At 36.7% G+C, this 17,153-nt stretch overlaps 1 protein-coding gene across 3 annotated transcripts in view; it reads left to right on the top strand.

The window, feature by feature from the left end:
* Nucleotides 1–16,107, top strand: part of CCDC148 (coiled-coil domain containing 148) — a 195,960-nt gene extending 179,853 nt beyond the window's left edge. For 2 of the 3 annotated variants that reach the window (XM_025039533.1, XM_015596786.2), the window contains 3 exons: nt 10,657–10,774; nt 13,027–13,167; nt 15,812–16,099. In XM_025039533.1, the coding sequence (XP_024895301.1) occupies nt 10,657–10,774; nt 13,027–13,167; nt 15,812–15,958 (406 nt within the window). In that variant the 3' untranslated portion in view covers nt 15,959–16,099. Of the gene's footprint in view, nt 1–10,656; nt 10,775–13,026; nt 13,168–15,811 lie in introns of all 3 variants that reach the window. The other variant, XM_006921098.3, reaches the window with a different exon arrangement.
* Nucleotides 16,108–17,153: the final 1,046 nt, after the last annotated feature.

Genomic DNA, 17,153 nt, shown 5'->3' with positions numbered 1-17,153 from the left:
TTTCATAACTTTGAATATTCATTAATCACTTATTTTGTCTTTCATTTATTGGTGCATGCCTTTTGTTTTAAGCACTATGATAGTTGTTAGAGATACAAAGGCAATTAAGACATAGCCAATGTATTCAGGAAATACAATCTAATAGAAACAACCCAGGAAAACAACTATTAAACAAACCAATATGAGTATATGTGTTTATACCTATTGATTTATTTACTTGAATATCCCTTCTTGTTAATGGAAAGGCAAGTAATATTTTCCTAACTGGGGGTCTATTGAAAAAGGTTTCTATTATCAGGCAATTTGGGGAAATAAGTGTACTAAGTCCCTTTTTTGAGAGATTTATAATGTATACCGCCATATTAAACAAATATTCTGAGAGATCCTACTGTAAAGAAACCTATTTTACTTTGTTGGTCTTAGTTTTTCTCAGACTTATTTGAACATCCAGCACATTCCTCAGGACACATGTGTTAACATCCTGTGAGATATTAACATTCCATGGGCTATCAGTTTGGGAAATAAACTGATTAACATTTGGACAGCTTGGTACATGCCCCCTGTTATAAAAGATAAAAGGATAAGTATTCCCTCATACACAGAAGATATGTTTATTGGTCAAGACTCCTCAGAAGAAAACTGAAAGAAACAACTCAAACTAGCTTAGGCAGAATAAGGAACAAAGTGATTTCCATGAATGAGAATCCAAGAATGGGTCTTGCCCCAGGGACTCAAATTGCTTCTTCAGGTTCCTCTCACTATCTTTCTACCTCTTTACTCTGTACTTGTTTGTGCACTGGTGTGGACTTCCTCCTGTGTCTGAGCTGGATGAAAGTGTAGAGAAAGAGGAGGCATAGCTACAAGCAGCTCCAGGCTTAATTATATCATGTAGTTTAGCAAACTCAAAGAGAGGGTAGTTTTCTTCTTCAACATCTATATATAAATCTTCCGGGAAAGATTCTGATCAGCTCAAATGAAGACATGTGTTCCCTGAGGGCCAATCACTGTGGTCAATTAACTATATCCAGTCACATGTAAACCCCTAATACTAGGAGAAGGGGGAAGGGGATTCTCTAATTAAAGACTTCAATAGATCTACACAGAATGAGGAGAGGTAGTTCGAAGGAGGTTGATTTTATTATGTTGATGCCAGAGGATTAAAAAAAAAGCAGGTGTCTACCACAATGTGGCCTAATTATTAAAATCTAATACTAGCTATAATAGGCAGTTGGCCTTTATATCCAAACATTGCCAGGAAGTACGGATTAAAAATAATCAACTATTCTAATATTAAAGTCATTATTTTTAGAAGACTACTGATAATTTATAAAATGACTTATAGCTAATAATCCTAAATGTCATGACCTCACTCAGTTTTTTAAGAATAGAAAAGATTTTCTTGACTTTAAGAAGTTGTGTTGATCAAAATTATACATTCTATAAATGCTTACCTTAGAATTGTAAGTAGCTGAAGTGACTAATTCTACTATAAATGTTTCAGGCTAAAATTGTTGCAGCCATGTTATAAGGTCTTAAATGGTGGGAACTTAATTGTCTGCCTTTGGATTGGAGCAAATCCAAAATAATGGACTAAGCAGCATCTTTGCCCTGTCTATTGTACCACATGGCTTATCTCTAAGAGAATGTGGGGAGGCCTTCCAACCTTCTATTTAGGCCTGTGTCATTAGATTTTTTCCTAAGTTTTAACTAAAGGATATCAACTCTATACCAAGTTCAGATGCCCATTAAAACAGATCCTCTGCATTTAACAATCAGTGCAATATAATTATGCTTGAGGGATTTGTCTGAGGCCAATCCAGAAATTACATAAATGTAATATAGAATTGATGGAGGTGGAGGTTACAGATATTCATGCTTCGATTATAGTTGGAGTCAGATGCTTTTAAATTGAGAAAAGAAGAGGATTCATGTTGGAACCTTGGTTGGACAGATGAGGAGGAGCCAATAAAAACAAGGACGAAAGCAGTCAGAGACAGGAGGTGCATTTCAAGAAGGTGGTCGTCAGTAACAGGCATTGTAGACAGGTCAAGTCAGAGGTTCTGAGTTTGCAATTTGGAGTCACTGGTGACATTTGGAAGAGCAATTTCCATAGAATGGAAGGAGCAGAGGGCAGACTGCAAGGGACTTTGAACTAAATGAGAAGTGAAAAACTAGAGAAAGTATAGCTTCTTCACTTAAGAAATTTGCAGTGAGGGAAAAAAAGAGGATAGTAGCTGAAAAGGGAGTCAGAGTTGAGAGACACATTTTTTTTCTCATTTGAAGAAGTTTATATTCAGAGAAGGTAGGGTGGGGAAAGGAGAAATAGGAAAGGAAGATATTCATTTCTGGAGCGAGATCCTAGAGACAACACAGATTAAAAGCTCAGTTGTGTAATGAGCAAAGAATGAGTCTTGACAAGATTGGAAGTGGACAAAACATATAGGGGAAGTGGATGTTTAGTGGCCTTTTCTTTTTGGTAAAGTAGGAGGTGAGATTTTCTACTAAGAGGGAAAAGTTAGCATGAGGTAGAAACTTATAGAGAATGCCAAGTATCTGGGGGTAAAAAAATGATACTGGAGGAGTGTTGAATGTCTAATTAAGTTTTGGCCTCATAAATGTGTAATAAATTCAATAAAGAATTAGGGCTGGGAATTAGCAGGGCAAATATGGAAAGAAATGAATGCAATTAAAGGATACTCATGATAATAACTTTGAAGAGATAGACTCAGTGATCTAAAGCTGGGAAAGAATGAAGTAAAGTCTGATTGTGTCTCATAACCTGGGAGAAAAGGAAGAAGTAGAGTATCAGTAAACTTCACAAGAGCAGATCTAGCCTGGGGCCTGGTACACAGTACACAGATAATAAATATCATCGAGGGATGGAGAGTTTTGTAAGAGTCTGAGTAAGACTGAGTGAGAACATAAGGAAGATATGACGTTGACAGGCAATTCATTCCTAGAGTGGTGCCGTACACAACTTTTATCAGTACATGTGGTGACCTTAGAGACTGGAGTCAGAATGGAATCCCTCAGTTTAAGATTTGGGCAGGGGAATCAGCTCTAGGTGATGCCAAGCTCCAAGTTTGGTCTAAGGAGAGGGCTGTTGAAGCAGAGGAGAAGTGAATGCTGTTGGGGATCTATAAATGTTGGGCAATGACCTGGGCAGCCAGTAGTTGATTCCAAGAACTCTATTAGAAAGAGGTGGTCTAATCCCAAAGTCAACAGGTAAAACTTTTCTGGAGTTGTCAGTGGAGAGCTGGGAAAATGCCAGCCTCTTTAAAGGAGTAAGTAGCATGGAAGTAGTGTCACCTGGGAAGCACTGGGTTTTCAACTAAGGAAGACCTTTGAAAGGAGCAAATGAGTGAAGAGAGAGAGGGTTAAATGTTCCAGCGGAGGGAAAATTTTATCATTAACTTTGTTCAGAATTGCTGATGCATGGTAATTAAAAAAAAAAAAAAGGCCTCTATTATTTTTAAATTCTCTGTAGACAATGTACCTCTTATTGTCTGTTCCCCACTTTTGAAGTGCTATTGTAAAGTACTCTTCTATGAAAATTTTGAGGATGTCTGAGGATATAGAAGGATTACTGAAAGCTAGATAGAAAGAGTTAGGAAGAGTTCTAAGAGAGGAAAATATATAAATTGTGGCAGAAATGTCTTTCTGCACTAATTTGGGGAAAGGGCTAATATGATATTTGCAACGTTCTTCTAGTAACCCCCTCTCATGTCTTGTCCTGTGCTCAACTCTGGATTCCCAGGTTTAAGTCCTTGTTCCACAGTTGTTTATATCTCTGTACTTCCAAGTCAAGTGGCATAGACAGCTAGGTTGGGACCGATTATAATCAACAAGAAAATGTACTTAACTCTCATTTATGGGTTTTCACACTTCCAGTATGATAAAATACCCACCCATGTGGAGCTTCAAGGACTATTCCCAAGGGAAGTGGCTCAGCCTTTTTAAGACTGAAATGCTTTCAAGTTATCTCTTCCTTCTTTGACTTTACTGAATAGACCCTCTAAATATTACCAGTAGCCTGAGGTTTTCAACTGTCATTAGGATACATCAGTGTTTTGTCCACTGGAGGGAAAGAAAGAGATCCAGTAACAGCCATTATTGCAACTGCCCATCACCAACGTTGACCCAAGCCTAAAAGGGCCACTGTCACTGAGGGAACCTGTCATCCATGTGATCTGGGGCCTTGGAGGATGGGATGGGGTTGAAAAATTCTGCTCTTGAATGTCAGTAGCACAAAATCAGGAATCTCTAGTTTAGATCAATTCTGAGGTATATTAACTGTAATGTATATCACACACAATCAGAAATAGCCCTGTCTAGGTAGTAATTCGTACCTTGTTTTATCTTGATAACAGTAGGTAGAGTCCCTCTAATCCAAATTATTTATCAGTGCTGTAGTTCTCAAAGTATGGTCCTCAGAGAGCATTATCAGCATCACCTGGAAGCTTGTTAGAAATGCAAATTTTTAGACCCCTGCCTCACTACTATTGGATCAGAAACTCCATAGGTGATCTAGCAATCTGTGCTTTAACAAACCCTCTCAGTAATTCTGATGTTAGCTCAAGTTAAGGAACCAGTGGGCCAGGTGGGATTGATTCTCAGCCCAGGCTGCACATTAGAATCATCTGAATGAGCGTTTAAAATACCCACCACCAGATTCTGATGTAATGACTTTGACGTGGTGCCTTGATATCAGAAGATTTTATAAGGCCCAGTGATGCTAATGACCGTCACAGTTTAGAACCTTTGCTCTGTAGCAGTATAAGAAGGGACTCTCTAATTTACAATTTTGTGATAAATTCAAAAACAATGTATGAGAACAATTTTCTGTATTTTTCTAGTGTTAATTTAGGCATGCTTATATAGAGCAAACCACAAATAATGTAAAACTTGAGAGGATGGGGATCTTTTATATCTGGTTTTCATTTTTCACTATTATATCCTGAGCTCCTAGGGCAGAGCTTGGCACATAACTATGTTAACTAATTGAATTAATTACTCCATTAAAGGATAGAGTTCTAATAGGATCTTGTTCTTAAAGCTGAAAAAGGAACCAGTAAGTGCCCTGAGCTGAAAGAATGGTCACTGTTTGGGGCTGGTGTGGATTCTCTATGAATCCTCTTTGTTCTTGTCTCATGCTGATCTGTGCTAGGATGTCATTGCCTTGTATACTTCACAGTGCATTTGCAGAAAATGGTCTCTGCTTGTTCCCTTACCCAAAATACCCATCTTGTATACTTCACAGTGCATTTGCAGAAAATGGTTATTCCCTTACCCAAAATCCCCTTTGAGTACGGCCTCCTTGCCTGTGTCATTAGAGGGGTTATGCCCTCTGATATGAGGACCCAGTTACATTGTTTTCCTTCTTTACTTGGGGCTGGCTTCTTCTTTTCCCCTCCTCCTCCACCTTTTGGTGGTGCTGCCCCCCCCGCCCCCCGGCCTGCTTATCTTTTGATCTGAACATTCTTCTCTGTTGAAGTATCCTGTATCTAATGGTGGGATTCTCTCTGCTTGGCGAGAAGAACAACTTTCTGAGTGGGCTTGAACTAAAAATGGATTTCCCAGCAGGCTGAAACACCTCTGGCAGTAGCACCATGAGCATGTGTCTGTTAAAATATTTCATGTTCAATGTCAAGTAAGCCACACGACCTAAACACCAAGTAGCAAGTTTGTTTATAAAACTGCCTTTAATTCAGTAGAGCAAATCATTTCTCTGAAACATTTTTTTGGGGGGAGTTCAATAGTGGTAACTCTAAATAAGACCTGTCTTTACACTGCTTCACTTATTCTTAAATCTTTTTTTAAAAAATGTAGAACCTGCCACTATCAGCTAGTCTTCAGAAGTCTTTTACTCCCCTTTTAGTTACTGTAGCTTCTTTTTAGACTGAAGTTACCTATGGCTCCAGATAAAGAGGTCAAGATTTTGTGCTTAATATATTGCCAAATTCTTACAGAAATTTCACTGAAGCAAAAGGAGGCTGTTACTAAAATTTAAGATGTTTACAAACCTTTTGCATTTGTAAACTCATCTCTTACAGTGCAGTACACACATTAAAAGTCACATTAAATGATACGTAAATTCTCCATTTCTACATGAAAGCTTCCTGTCCCTTCAACTTCACTGAGGCCTGGAGGCTTAAACAAAATCCTTTTCAGATTATTGCTAATGCTGTGCCTGATTCTGCAGCAACTGTTGCTTTTGAACAATATGATGCTTCTCCTCTCCCAAGAGAACTTGAAAATGCCTCTTTTGCAGCACTTTCCACCCTGGTAGACTCAGGGAGCACGAAAACAGACCGAGAGATGAACCTAGGATTTCTGTTTGGGAATTCAGCACACAACTTAAAAACTGTTGAGTTTATCCACATTCTGACATTGACTTTCATAGCAACAGTTTAATTTGGAGAAAGTCTGCTACCTCAAATGGCTAAGGGTATTTATGTGGAAAATTTTCCAAATGATCGACTTTACTGTGCTGCTGTTTTCTTCCTCCATGAACGTGTATTTGGCTTTTTCCCAGAAGTTTTTCTATTTCACTTCTCTTTAAGCAAAGAAATTTTGTATCTAGAGAGGAAGAAGAAAGAGGCACTGAGAGTTTCCTCTTCTAAAGGGAATTACTATTTGAGTTTACACCATAGCATCCCTAAAAATGAAGAACTTGAATGTGTCTCCTGTTTCCTTAACCTTTCCTTGGGCAAATCTTTAAGGTGGTCAGAGTAATCTTGATCACTTTGGAGCCACTGCAGCTGCTCTGTGCTTCTTCCAGCACCACCCTGCTTCCCTCCTGCTCTTTTGCATGTCTTACTGAAAGAGTTATCTCTACTCCTCTCTCTCTCTTCCTCACCTCTCACTAATTCCTCAACCAACTCTCTACTGACTACTCTTGCCAAGATTGACAATGGCTCCCCATTATTTAATCCCATGATTATTTTGGATTACAATTGATCCTTCTATAGATTTTGACATCGTCGATCCCATTTTTCTTAGCTTCTTTGCCACCATTTCTCTTTATTCTCCTAAAGAGTTTCCTCATTCGTCCCTTATTTAAATGTTGTTTTCTTGGGACTCCTAGGCTGACTTTTTTTCTTACTCTATACAGGCATACCTTACAGATATTATGGGTTCAGTTTCAGATCACCACAATAAAGTGAGTATCACAATAAAGCAAGTTGTAATCTTTTTGTAGGCGGGGGTTTGACTTCAGTTTGTAAAATACACAACATCTGCAAAACACAATAAAAGGAGGTATGCCTGTACTCTCTTCCTGATTGATATCATCTGCCCCGTGGCCTCAGTTCCATGCTGCTGATGAGATTCCCATCTATTTCTCCAGGCCAGACCTTGTGAAGGCAGGTCTATGTCCATATCTAACCTAATTCCTTCTCTTTCCTGTTTCTCTTTCTAAATTCCCATTTTTAGTGAGGGACTCCATCGCTCACCGTGCAAGACAGAAACCTTAACTTCTTCCTTTATGTCTTTTCTCCTTTCCCATAAAACTCCTATTTATTTTCTTTTCTACATAAATTTTAAATTCATGTCTTCTCCCTACCTTCTACCAGTACCCCTCCCCATGCCCTACTTCAAGAAACCATCTACTTGCATCCGGATAACCCTCTCTGGTCTTGCTTCTTTACAATCCATCCTCCATATCGCTAAAGAGATTTTTTTCAATCATTGCCTTCCACTGTAAGCCCCCATGCTTGCAACCTCCACAATCTGGCCCCTTTGACTTTCCAGCCTCAGTTCTTGGCACTCCCCACCTTGCATCGTTCATTTTGGGTCATACTGAATTTTACCTCTGGGCCTTCACATTCTGTTTATGCCTGGAACGTTTTCTATTCTCTCCCCTTCCAGTGAATTCCTGCTCCATTTTGAAGTCTGAAAGTGAGAGCACTTCCTTTTGGATGCTCTCCTCAATGTTCCAAGTTGGGCAAAGCTGCCTCTCTCATGGTTTCTGCCCCATTGTCCCATCAGAGCAAGAGCCATCCTCATCATAATCACCTGGGTCTTTGTATCCCCATAAGACTGTCACCTCTGTGAGGACAGGAACATGTTTCCTGTGTTGAAATTGTACCTTCAGTGTCTTGCACATTTGATTGATGCAGAGCGGGGGCTCAATGTATATATTTGTCGAATGAATGAGCCTCAACATAAACCATGAACCAACCTTCTTTATGATACAGGTTCAAATTCCTTACTCTCATCTGCAATTTCTTCCTCACTAGTAAAGTTCCCCTAACTGAAACAACTATTGCTTTTCTACAGAGCAGACAAAACTTTATTGCCAACAAAGCAACCTATATATCCCAAAGGAAGAGAAACTTTCCAAAGGTTCTGAGAATTAACATATGGTAATTCTCAAATCCCTGGATATCTTTTAATTGAACCTTCACAGTGGTTCACTTAGCTTGTACTCAGTGCTTAAATTGAGTAGAACCTCATTAGGGAGATTGTGTCATGCCTTAGTGAAAACGGAGAGAATGAGAAATATAGCTATGACATGGAGGCATAGGAGAAAGGGAGCACTTTGGTCCGTGGATTCTTTTAATCTGTGTGTCGGACTGTACTGACTCCTGATATGGAGATGATAGGGAAGATAGCCACAGCTATGGATGGACATTGCTTAGGAGTTTCCTTTTATATCCCATTCTGGGTTTTGTACTCTACAAAAATCAACTGCATGCTCCCCTCTTTTCCTCTCTGTGTGTTTCTTCTTCAGTGCCAGCCTTAAGAGCAACCCGGTTTCAAAGAGTTTTCCTCCCCAGAAGCAATTCTCCCCAAGGGAAAGAACCAGCTCAGCCTGCCAATACTTTTCTGCGCTTCTCTTGATCGCTCATTAATAATTCACTCCTGTTCTAGCCACCTGAACTCTTCCCTTGTCAGGGCTGTGACTAGGTGAGGCAAATCAGGTTCCCAGGGGCAAAATTTAAGGAGTCACCCACTTTCAGATGCCAACCCTGCACTTAAACAAGCCTGAGTGTGAGTGCCTCCCTTGACTCACTCTTGTTCTGGCTTTTTCTGTCAGGAAGGCTGGCCTTCCCTCAGCCATTATGCCTTCCTGTCTCTCCAGATCCTAATCCTCCAGACCCAGCTCAGGTGCTGCCTCCTTCATAAAGCTCTTGCCAAATCCATCAGTCTTTCCCACAACCCAGTAAGTAGTCATCTCACTGTTCTCCAAATTCTCAGTGAACCTTATTTATACCTCTCTAAAGCGCTGTGTACCTTGTTTGGTTCTTATGCTTGTCTTTTTGTCTCTGTTAAACTATACACTTCTTAAGAGCAGATTTTATTTTTCAGTGTGCTCACAATAGCACAAGGTTTGACGCATAGGTATTCATTAACTCAGTGAGGTGAGTGGAATGATCAAAGGGAGAAGAGAGACTAGTATTAGAGGTTAATTGCATGAGGGTGGGAGGGGAAGTGGTCGGCATGGGCTCTGGGGCTGATCTGCCTGGGTTTGATCTCTGCTGCTGCCACTTACTAGGTGTGAGAACTTGGATAAGTTGCATCACCTGTCTATGCCTCCATTCCTTTATCTTTCAAAGGAGACCAACCATGGTACCCCAACATAGGGCTGTTGTGAAGTCTAAATGGGCTGAAACATGTAAAGCACTTAGCATAAGACTTGATACACAGAGAACATCTCAATAAACATCCGGATCCAGAATAAAGAGTCTAGTGACGATACATCCTTGGAAAATGCAGGGGTGCACGCTAAAAGCAAAGCACGTCTGTGACTCACGTCAAAAATAAAGGTAAATCTAAATCATCAGTGATGGGAGAGAGAGGCAATGGCCTCTCTGAAGAACCCAGGTAATTAGTTTTTTTTGAAAAGACAAATCTCATCTCTTTAACTCAGTAGAAGGGTAGCTTGAGCAAGAAGAAGGCAAGAGAGACTGCCCCAAAAAAGGCAGCAGAGGAGGCCCAAATGAGCCTGGAGATAATAAAACAAGTATTTAAATGTGCCCTGTTTAATATCTGCTGATTTTAAGGAGGATGGAAACATGAAGCTATGGGAAAGTCATGTTTTTGCTGCCATCTACAGTCAAAGTGCAATTTTCAAAGTTGTCGTTGTTTTTCTTTTTTTTTTTTTAACACGCAGAAAAGGCATTCTTGACAAAAGGAGTGACTGAAATATAGTTTGATTTAAGTTCTAGTAATTGAGATGAGTTGGGCATATTATTATAGTATTTTATTTACTATTCTTTCTAAAAATATGCATATTTAATCAGTAATATAGCCTTTTTAACATCTTGAATTGTGTTAAAACTCATCAGAAGACTGCTATAATAACTCACTTCAGAGTTTCATCTGTCAGATTGGATTAGCTGCAGGCGTGGTAGCCAACAGAAAGCTTGAAGTAAATACAAAGATTTCAATGAAGCAAGAGATAGATAGTATTTTACCCCATGTTTTCCTGTTCCATGACCTACAGTTTCTTTGGTTATCATCAGAATTATTGTAAATTGCATTTTATATAAGTGTCTTTTATTATTTGGATATGAGAACTCTAAAGCAAGTAAAAACAAAGTATGACTGTGATGTCACCTCTGAGATGCCTTCTACCACTTTACTTTTATCCGTGTAATATGCAAGATTCTGATGATGTTTTCTCAACTTCCCTGTGCATTATTTTTAAAGGGTTAAATATAGACAAGAATTATTGGAAAAGCGTTTGATGGAGAAAAATGAAGTGGCTCTTCAAGAAGCGCATGAAGAAGCAGAAAGAGAGAGGCGGCTAGAAGCCCTTAGGAAACAGGTGTTTTTCATTTGGAAAATTTCATGGCTGGTTTAAGAAATGTTTCTAAGTGCTCTTAATAATATTATTACTAGGGCTTAGTTCAAGAGATTTGCTATATAAAATGCAACTTTTCCAAATTGGGACACTGATCTTAATTCCTGGGAGCAATTAGATTTATGTTGAACCATTTCGAGTTTCTTAGTATATTAAAAGAACTTTATTAGCACCTTTTTAAAAGCTCTCTCAAGATTTAAACACATCCACATTACCTCTAGATTAATAGCTGAATAGTGTCCATTTATGGCAGTGAAACTCTGCATCTAGCCAAAGGATTTTACTCTCCTCAAAAAACCAGGTGGAGCTTGAGCAAGATAATCCTCTTTGGAGTAGGAACTTCTGTTTGGAAATATCCCATGGTCAGTGATCATGTTAAAAAAACACATTTAAAAAATACTATTTTCATGGAAAAATTAATGTCTTCCATTGCTTTACCTAGTAAAAGTAGATAAAAGTTTTGAAAATAGAGAGTAGGTGGCAGAATCAGGGCTTTAAGAACTTGGGAAATATGACAAGATAGTTTTACTTGGTAATTTTTCAGTCTTTGACCTGGAAGTGATTAGCTCAACTCATAAGCTCTGAAGTCTTCATTGACACCATTTCCCAGCTGATAGGAAATGACTCTCTGGTTTCCAGTCATTGTCAGTGGAGGCAATGTAGAATCTTAGATAAGAACTTGGCCTCGGCTGTCCAAACCTGGTACAACCTGGTTCACTACTCACTGGCGGAAGCAACTTAGATCTTTTACTTAACCTTCCTAAGTTTCATTTCCTCCTCTGAAAAATGGAAATAATAATAGTCATACCTGCCTGATAAGTTTTTAGTAATGTTCATTGACATATTTTTGAATATTTACTAAATACAAAGTCCTCTTCTAAATGCTCTTAGGTTTTACCTCCTTTAATTTCTACAAAACCGTATGACGTAAGTATTATCAATATTCCTATTTTCTAGAAGAGGAAACTAAGGAGGGACAGAGTTTCCCCAGAGTCATACAGCTAGTAAATGTGAGACTGGATTCAAACCAAGGAAGTCAAGTTAAGTAAGATAGTATAGAGGAAGTGTAAATGCATATAACTATTATATTATCTTCTTTGATAAAATAGATTCGAGAAATACATTAAAAGCATAGGAACATAAGTCCTGGTCATCCTAGATTCAACAAAATTTGAATTATTTGGTTATTAGCAAATAATTATATACCATGGTCTTCTGGGGACAATACAATGTCACTATTACTAAACATATTCTTGTTCAAAATATAGCCTTGATAACTACAGTCCATATGATTAAAATTCTTTCCATCTGTGAACCCTTTGGAAAAGGAAATATCTGTGTTTATTATTTGTAACCAGTGTTTAGAACTATAGTATGAAATTTTGGCTAGGAAACCTATAATAACTAAAGTATATTCAACTCCCCAGTATGTTCAGCTCCCCAGTTACGTCATTGTAGTTTCTAAATAGCATTAAAAACGCTTTTTTATTAATGCTAATTCTTGACTTCAGGAATTAACAGGCAAGTGTTACTAATGGTACATATGATTTACAAAATTAGTGGCCTCTTCAATAGGAGGCAATTTTAAATGATTTTAATTATCATAAAGAACAAGAGCGTTTGGGTTAAAGTGTCTCTGCAGTTTTTCAGTAGAAAGGGGAGCAATGGTTTATAACAGTTCCTGGAAACCTAGTCGCCTGGTACAATGGAAATTTACCCATCTTGTCCGATAACGTCAACACTACCGACCCTACCCATGATTATATGATCTAGATTTAGCTTAATCTGATTAAACTTTTTAGAAAATTTTAGGAGGTTGTCAAGATGGTCATAGAGTGCTAGTGGTTAAAAATTAATGTTTTTTATTTTTGTTTACTTTCAAGTTGTTTAAATGTGTAGGTTTTCCATATAAGATTTCCTGTGACTTTACATCAGAGTGACAAATTTTTATCTAAATTTAATCTTAACAGTAACTATTCAATTATTAGCAAACCATTATATATCACAGCCTTTTAATGTTATATTTTGTTTTTAAACTATCAACTCCTTTGTGGATCTCTAGGACTGACCTAGTTTAACATTCTTTTTACCTTTCCCTCATAGGTTTTATCTTTAATAAAATTTGTTAACTTTGATGGACATCGAACATTAATAATATTGTCCAGAGTAGTTAGCCTGTATTTAGTTCCCAGTAGCCATGCTTTCTCTTCTTTTAGGTTGCTATTGTTGCTCAATTTGATCCTGTTAGAATGATGTCAGATACAATGGCATCAAAAGCGAAGATGGGTATTGGAATTGAAGAAGAATTTATTCTTCAAAAGCCCCTCTTCACATTGAACACATACAATGAACAGCAGGTAACTATGGGAATTAGCATTATTGATGCAAAAGCCATGATGATAAGAATTGTAGAAGTGTGTGTTTCTGGTTACAATCATTTTTAATACTTACTTTTCAATATTATATGTATCAGCATAATTTTTACTTTTAATGATAGCACATAATTCCTACTCAATCCTTATAAAATAGTTTATAACATTATAAAATAATTGATAGGTGACCATAGAAAAAACAGATTATCTGGAAATATTATGAATTCATCATTGAAAATTATTTTTAAATTTAACTTTAAGTAAAAAAATTTGACTTTAAAGTTGTGTTAATATTGTATATCGTTGGTAAATGCTTTTCTATCGTATTCAGAATTTATTTAAATTCATAAATTAAATCCTTTTAAAGAAACAACTGATGCTGATAAGAAAAAGCAGAGGGAAGCTTTCAGAAATTAAAATGAACAGAAAATAATACATCAGAGCTAATGATAAAATAAAACATTTTCTATGGAAAAAGTGTTAAGGGGTTACTTAACCATGTCTAGGAAATTTGGTTCATTTTAATCTGTTCCTATATCTGAGAAGGGATTTTTAAAAGAGTTTTTAGTTAGATGGATAGAACGGAGGGAGGACAGATGAATGAATATGTATCCCCGAAATTAATAAAGTAGTTGTTAATTTTGCAAATCTAAGGAGAGCTGCTAAATGCTTATTTAATTATTTAAAATGTAGGAAACTTCATTCACCCATTGACAAATTGAGTGTATTTCTATTATGTTTTGCATACTTCGCTAGGGAATAAAAAGATGAACAACTTATTTATTAATTGGACAAATATGGACGGAACATATACTATATCTGGCACTGTGTGAGATGTCATCCTGAACAAGACAAGACTTGTCCTGTGTGGAGGAAATGAGCAGGGGAGCTGGGTTGGAAGGGACAGTAATGTGTATCAGAATAATGCCACTAGGTTGAGATCAGCATGCGAGGGAGATTTCCATTTTACTTTGTTTATTCAAAAAATAGGATAATGAAAACATTTTAAACCTCACAATCCCAGAGTAAAGAAGAGAGGTGAATCCTCTCTTAGGGAGTCAACAGCACACACAGATGGAGCATGAATCACTAGAAGGTGTGAGTGACCAGGGAGACTATATTGCAGTAGAAAAGGAGAAACCTAGGTCTCAGGTTCACATATGTTGGTTGTCAGAAATAAATCTCTGTATTATTCTTGACTTACAGGCATCGTTGCTCCTAGTGACTGTATCTGATCAGTTGCCAAGTTTTATTAATTCTTCCCTTCACAGTATTTCTGACAGTTATCTCTTCCTTGCTACCAGCAAGTTTAGGCTTTTATAACTTCATGTCTAGACAATTGTAGTAGATCCCTAATCACTCTCCCTGCCTCCATCTCTTCTTTCCCTGCCACTTTAATTTATCCTGAACTTACAATCAGATCCACGTTTTTATAAAAGCAATGACGATGATACTTCCATGCTAAAAACAGAAAAAACACAATTTCAATAGCTCCTCAGACTCCTTGGCATAGCCTTCAACCCTTTAAAATTCAACACCCAGTCTTAGAGGTATCCTTTTCCAGTGTTTCCTAATGTAGGTACTTTATGCGAACTATCCAGATCTCAAATTGACCTATTTCACCTCTAAATTTGCATGTACCTGCCTTTCCTGCTCAATGTCTCTTCTTCCCCATCTGCTTCATAGATGAATAAGTTGGACTTTACAGTTAGTTCAAGTGCTCCCCCTTACCCGAGACCATGCTAACCTCAATGGCATCAGGAGATATACCTACTCTTGGGGAATCTGTCACGTGTTACCGCAAGCTGTAGTTATCTGTATACAATCTTATTACTCCTATGAAAGAGCTTCTTGAAGGAGGGGCTGCTTTCAACACCTTATTACGCAATCCTCTAGGGGGACTTCAACTCCACATAAAATGTTTCACTAGCTGAAATCCACATGCGACTACCTTCTTATCATTGCAAACAGTACTGTTGACATTTAATATTCATGGAAGGAGGAATAAGGTCCAATCAGCAATAAATGAAAACAGAAATCGAACTACTCGTGTCTAGTCCTACTTAGAATCATATTGACGGAAGCATTTTCTAGTTCTGCTTGAAATAGAAATCTGGCCTTGGAAGAAAAGTTTTACTGATTTTTGTTTTTCAAGTATGTCATGTGTTTAAACTTAATTTATGTATTATCAAATGATGGAGAAATTAAAATGTTTATTTAAAGACAGATGCACAAGTTTGTAGTTTAGATTTATTTTAATCAATTATTGTCTATATTTTCTAATTCTAGCTATCAATAAATAATGAATCAATAATAGTATTGAAAGTAAGCTTCTTTCATCTTATCTTTTAATAATTTTAATGTGTTGTATTTTGACTAGTATACAGTATACTATATATCTTATGTTGGAAACCACTGATAACCCTGGAAAGTGATAATGTTAAAAAGGTTTGGACATTTTCAAAAAAATAACTAGAATATAGTCACTGCATACACAAAATTTATTGTCATCTGGTCATCTTTCCAACAGAAACAAAATATGTAACTTGGGAAAATATGGAACAAAATGATAAAATTTACTTCGGTTCAATGAATTGCTATTTATTTAAATTGTATTTTATTTCTACAGATAATTTCTGACCCTAGACTTCGTTTTGAGTTAGCACTCCGAGAAGCTGGACTTCATGAAACCTTTTATGCCAAAGAAATGTTACCAAAAATCAGTCCTCAAAAACCTCCAAGAAAGGATATGGAGTCCACTGTATTTAAAATCTAGAGCTCATCCTTAAATCTTATTAGACATAAACAAAGTTTTTCTCTGAATACATTTATATGGATAACAAATAATTACTACTTTAAATTTTTTTAAATTTCATACATAGAAATCATAACACCTATTAAAACAACTTTGCCTTTCTTTTATGATTCTTAGAATTTTATGCACTATTTCCAATTTCTTTGTTATGTTTAATAGTACTAAATTCTCCAAGAGTATGGAAGTTAATTATGACACATATGGTACGTATATTATTATTTAGTAAAATTGTGTTTTGGAAGTTGTGTTAACCCATGAAAAGAGCTCAAAATAACCATTTGTGAGAATTATAATTTATGTTGCTGCCAACTGCTAATGTTCATTTTTGCTTGTTATTTCAGAATTTGACTTTTTAATTATGAAAGCTTCATTATCATTAATACTTCTATTATTTCTCGATTATTATAAGAGGAGACTCAACCTTTCTCTAAATTTAGAAACCAATTTGGTACACCATGTTTACTGAAAACCAATCATCCAAACAATTTCATTTTGCAAATTAGCCCATAAGAATAAATTAGAAATTAGAAATAGCATTTCAAGCATGGTAATATGTGTTCTGGCTTGGAAAGCAATGTGTGTGGTTGTTTAGGAGGAATATTTTAAAATTTATAATATTTAGAGTGCTATAAAAATTTCTACATTATCTATTAAATATCTAGATGATTTTTGTAGAAAGGGAGTATTTCAAATAAAACTCAAGCATATTTTTTTCCTATTTCTAAAGAACCACACAAATCCGAGTAGCTGGTGATGCACAGCAGGAAGCAATGCTGGCATTTTGAGAACCACAAGGTGTTATACTTGTGTTTATCTCAACATTAGTTGAGATTTGGGCAGTAGCACAGCTGTTGCCATGCCCAGACTCAAACCTTATTAGTTTTCTTTCTTTTTAAAAATAGTATTAATGGTTACCACTTATTGAGCACAAACTGTGAGCTCAGCACCACATATACACACTTTATAGATAATGTCTTATTTGACCATCATAACAACCTTATGAGAGTATATCCATTTCACATAGGAAATAGGTTCAGAAAGGCAAAATAATATGGCCTTGATCAGTTGTTTTTCAAACTGTGAATCATTAAATCAATTTATTGAGTCAGCATCTTTTAAATGAACCAAATTAAAATAAATCAGAAATATAGATGGC

The sequence above is a fragment of the Pteropus alecto genome, unplaced genomic scaffold (genome assembly GCF_000325575.1).
Source record: "Pteropus alecto unplaced genomic scaffold, ASM32557v1 scaffold3, whole genome shotgun sequence".
Lineage (NCBI taxonomy): Eukaryota > Metazoa > Chordata > Mammalia > Chiroptera > Pteropodidae > Pteropus > Pteropus alecto.
The sequence above is the reverse complement of the archived record's forward strand: the minus strand, read 5'-3'. Positions and strand labels throughout refer to the sequence as shown.